This window comes from Triticum urartu, chromosome 5A (assembly GCF_056163025.1).
Source record: "Triticum urartu cultivar PI428250 chromosome 5A, HENAU_Tu73, whole genome shotgun sequence".
Classification (NCBI taxonomy): Eukaryota; Viridiplantae; Streptophyta; class Magnoliopsida; order Poales; family Poaceae; genus Triticum; species Triticum urartu.
In genome coordinates this window covers 248801027-248805380 of record NC_141877.1, presented here as the reverse complement: position 1 = coordinate 248805380, position 4354 = coordinate 248801027, and the positions used below count along the sequence as shown (strand labels likewise).

Below are 4354 nucleotides of genomic sequence, written 5' to 3'. Positions count from 1 at the left end.
GAGCCAACCCCTGCCGCAGGCCTCGAGCTTCTTCTTGAAGGTCCTCGCCTTGAGGCCTCTCAGGACCTCTGCGTTGGCGCGCTCAGCCTGGCCATTGCTCTGAGGGTGTGCCACCAAAGCATAACATATCTATGTTCCAAGGTTAGCGCAATATGTTTTGAAAATGTTGCTAGTGAACTGCGAGCCATTGTCGGTCATGATACGATTAGGGACCCCAAAACGGCTCACGAGGTCCTTGATGAACTTGACGGCCGAGCCAGCCGGGATGGCGCGGACGGCTTCTACCTCGACCCACTTGGTGGACTTGTCGAGGCGACGTAGAGGTAGTGGTAGCCCCCGGGCTCTCGGGGGAACGGGCCCAGGATGTCCAGCCCCCAGACCACGAATGGCCATGAGAGCAGGATGGTCTGGAGACCCTGAGCGGGCTGGTGGATCTGCTTGGCATGGAACTGACAGGCTTCATAGGATCTTACCAGCTCGCTGGCATCATTGAGTGTTGTAGGCCAGTAGAATCCTCTGCGGAATGCCTTGCCCACGAGGGTGCGCGATGAAAAGTGATGCCCGCAGTCCCCGCCATGTATGTCGGAAAAAAGTTCGCATCCCTGCTCCCTGGAGACGCATCGTAGGGAAACATCATTTGACCGTTTTTGCTAGAGCTCAGCATCCTAGATGCAGTACATAGTGGCCTGGCGGGCCACATGCTGTGCGTCTTCCTCCTTCTCCGGCAGGGTGCCTTGGAGCAGGTACGCCTTGAACTCCTCGGTCCAACACTCCTCTTGAGGCTCAAGCGCGAGGAGCAAGCGGGCTCCTGAGGTCAGGCCACAAGCTGGGGCACCTGAGGGGGTGCTGGAGGAAGCTCCTCTTGAGGCGATGCTGGTCCTGCACCAGGGGGAGCTGCCGGGGGCTTGAAAAGCCGCTCCTCAAAGACACCAAGCTCCTGAGGTAGACACCGAGATGCCCTCTTGGCGATGTTGTCCACTTCCTCGTTCGTGCCGCGTGGCACGTGCTGCAATTCCAGGCCAAAGAATCGTTTCTCGATTTTGCGTACCTCCTCGAGGTATGCCTCCTTGTGCTCATCCTTTGGCTTGTATGCTTTGTTGGAGAAGTTGACGAGGATCTCGGAGTCGCCCCTCATGGTGAGGCGCCTTACCCCAAAAGCTGCTGCAGCCTTGAGGCCGACGATCAGGCCTTCGTACACTGCGATGTTGTGTGAGGCCTTCTCGCCTTGCTGGAAGCAGAGCTGCACGGTGTAGTAGAGCTTGTCCTAGGTGGGCAAGATGAGCACGGCTCCAGCCCCCGCGCCCTCACGCGCGAATGATTCGTCGAAGTACATGACCCAACCATCTGATGCTTCATTTTCGGGCGAGAGGGAACAGTCCTCGCCCACCTCTAGGTCAGGGGCGTCAGTCAATTCTGCCACGCAGTCGGCGAGGGCTACACCCTTGATGATCCTGGTGGTGCTGAATTCCAACTGGAACGCCTGCAGTTCAATGTTCCATTCGGCGACTCTCCCCGCGGCGTTAGGACTCCGGAGCACCCTTTCAAGGGGGTAAGCTGAGACAACCTTGATGGGGTGGCCTTGGAAGTAGTGGCGTAGCTTTTGGGAGGCGACAAGGAAGGCGAGCAACAACTTCTGTGGCATGGGGTAGCGCGTCCGCGCATCACGCAATACTGTGCTGACTAAGTATACCGGGTGTTCGACGAGGGTGAAGGCGTTGGCGGGGTCCTGCTCTTCCCGAGGCTGGGGGGCCTGAGGAGCCTTGTCATCTGTCGGGGCTGCCATGGCCTCGGGGGTGCTATCCTCAGGAGCCCCGCCGATCGGTGCGGCGGCCGTGGCCTCAGGCGTGTCATCCTAAGGCCGCGGTGCCCCGATCGGGTGCAAGGTGCTAGCCCGCAAGCCCTTGGTCGGGCGCTCATCGCGGACCACCACCACTGCTGCGCTGGCAGAATGAGGCATGGCGGCCAGGTAGAGCACCAAAGGTTCAAGGGGACGCGTCGCTACCGTCACCAGAGGGCTGGTGAGGTACTTCTTGAGGTCTTGGAAGGCCGTGTCAGCCTTCGGAGTCCACTCGAACGGGCCCTTCTTTTTCATCATCCTGAAAAAGGGGAGGGCGCGCTCCCCCAGCTTGGAGATGAAGCACCCGAGCAAGGTTACGCAGCCTGCCAACTTCTGCATCTCCTTGCGGGTTTGCGGTAGACTCATCCTTTCTATGGCCTTGACTTTCTCTGGGTTGGCCTTGATCCCTCTATGCGACACCAGGAAGCCTAACAGCTTGCCTGGCGGGACACCTAATACACACTTCTCTGGGTTGAGCCGTAGGTTTACCTAGCGCAGGCTGGTGAAAGTCTCCTCCAGATCCTTGATAAGCGTTCTCGCCTCCCGAGATTTCACCACTATGTCATTAACATATGCCTCGGCGTTCATCCCGAGCTGCTGGCCCATGGCAATGTGCATTAGCTGCTGGAAGGTCGCTCTGACATTGCACAGCCCGAACGACATGCATGTGTAGTAGTACACCCCACACGGGGTCAAAAAAAGCCGTTTTCTCAACGCCCTGCACCACCATCTTGATTTGGTGATAGTTCGAGAAGGCATCCAGGAAGCATAATAAATCGCACTCGATGGTGGAGTCAATGATTTCATCGATGCGTGGGAGAGGGAAGCGGTCTTGAGGACAAGCCTTCTTGAGGTTGGTGAAGTCAATGCACATGCCTCCTTCCCGCCCTTCTTGGGGACGATGACCGAGTTCGCGAGCCAATCCGGGTGCCGCACTTCCCGAATGATGCCGGCCTCCTGCAGCTTGCGGGTCTCCTGGATGATGAATGACTGCTTTTTCAGGGCTTGCCTCCATGCCTTCTGCTTCACAGGGCGTGCGTTGGGGCACACCATCAGGTGGTGCTCGATTACCCCCCGCTGGACCCTGACCAGGTCTGGCACTTCCCACACAAACACGTCCTTGTTCGCGCGGAGGAAGCTGACCAGTGCCTCTTCTTGGTCTGGAGGGAGGCCGGCGCCTATGGTGAAGGTAGAGCCCGATCCCCCGTCTTCATCGACCGGCACCTGCTTTGTTTTGGCTTGATCTTGAGAGAACAACTGCTTCTTCTTTGCTGGTGCACCTCCTGGGCCCTCCGGGGCTCCCTCCCCGCTTGGCTGCGTGGCTGTCGCGGCCCTGAAGGTGAGCTTGAGGGTTGAGAGTGCATCCTTAGCGTCCCCCACCATGGTGAGGGCGCCGCTGCTTCCAGGCATCTTCATGATGTTGTAGCCAGGATTAGTTGCCGCCATGAACTTGGCCAAGGCCGGGTACCCAAGAATGGCGTTGTATGGGAGGCCAATGCGGGCGCTATCGAAGTCGATGAGCTCCGTGCGGTAGTTGTCGCGGGTACCGAAGGTGACGGGAGGAGGATCTACCCCAAGGGGCAGGTGCAGCCATCACCAATCCCGGAGAAAGGCTTGGTGGGGCGGAGTCGGCCGTGGGGCACATGAAGCGGGCCAAATGCTTCCATAGAGAGGACATTGAGGCCGGCGCCGTTGTCGATGAGGGTCCTAGTGATTGCTACGTTGCAGATGGTGGGGGTGCAGAGCATCAGGAGCGCGCCAGTGCTGGCCGTGGTCGCAGGGTGGTCCCTTGAGTCGAAGGTGAGGTCGTCCTTAGGCGCCACCCAGCCCGGAGGAGCTCCCCGCTGCACGTAGGCGGCGCCCATCTGGCGGAAGAACTGCTTGGCATGGTGGTTCGAGGACGGCTCCTGTGAGCCGCCAAGGAGGGCTGGGACGGTGTGGCACACCGGCGCCGCGAAGCGCGCGTTGAAGAGGCCGTGCAGCTCCTCCTAGGAGGCCAAAGACTCCTACAAGCTCAGGGGCCAGGCGCATGATGCACCCGTAAGGGCCATGGGTAGCCAGTTCGCCATGGCCTTGCCGTCGCCATCGGCCGCCCAACAACCTCCGTGTATGCCTGGAGAAATCCTGCCGGATCCGCCATGCCGTCGTATCGAGGCGGCAGCTCCGGCCTAAATTTGAGCGGCCACTGCACTCGTCGCAAGGCGGGGGTGAAAGCCCGGAGGCCCATGGAGCCTCCGAGCGCACTCGGGGGTCTTGTCGGCGGAGCGGCGCCCGCCATGAGAGCCGAATGGCGCGGGCGAGATGCAGCAGGCGAAGGGGTGAACCTTTGACGCACCCCTACCTGGCACGCCAAATGTCAGATTCGGGGCTCTGTAGACCCAAGATAGATTCGAACTCTGGGGTGCGTGTGAAGAACCCAACCTCCCTAGCCTGCCAACTCATTGATCTCACGGCCGAGCTCGATGAACTGAGGAATGAACAGATAAGGAAATTTACCTAGGTTTGGGCCACCTTGCG

At 59.7% G+C, this 4354-nt stretch overlaps 1 protein-coding gene across 1 annotated transcript; it reads right to left on the bottom strand.

Annotated features, from left to right (window-relative positions):
* Nucleotides 1–814: 814 nt before the first annotated feature.
* On the bottom strand, nucleotides 815–1783 carry LOC147970941 (uncharacterized). Its single transcript, XM_087523734.1, has 2 exons — nucleotides 1286–1783; nucleotides 815–1240 (listed from the first exon to the last, which is right to left on the bottom strand). The coding sequence occupies exons 1-2, from the start codon at nucleotides 1781–1783 to the stop codon at nucleotides 815–817; spliced, it is 924 nt and encodes a 307-aa protein (XP_087379860.1).
* Nucleotides 1784–4354: the final 2571 nt, after the last annotated feature.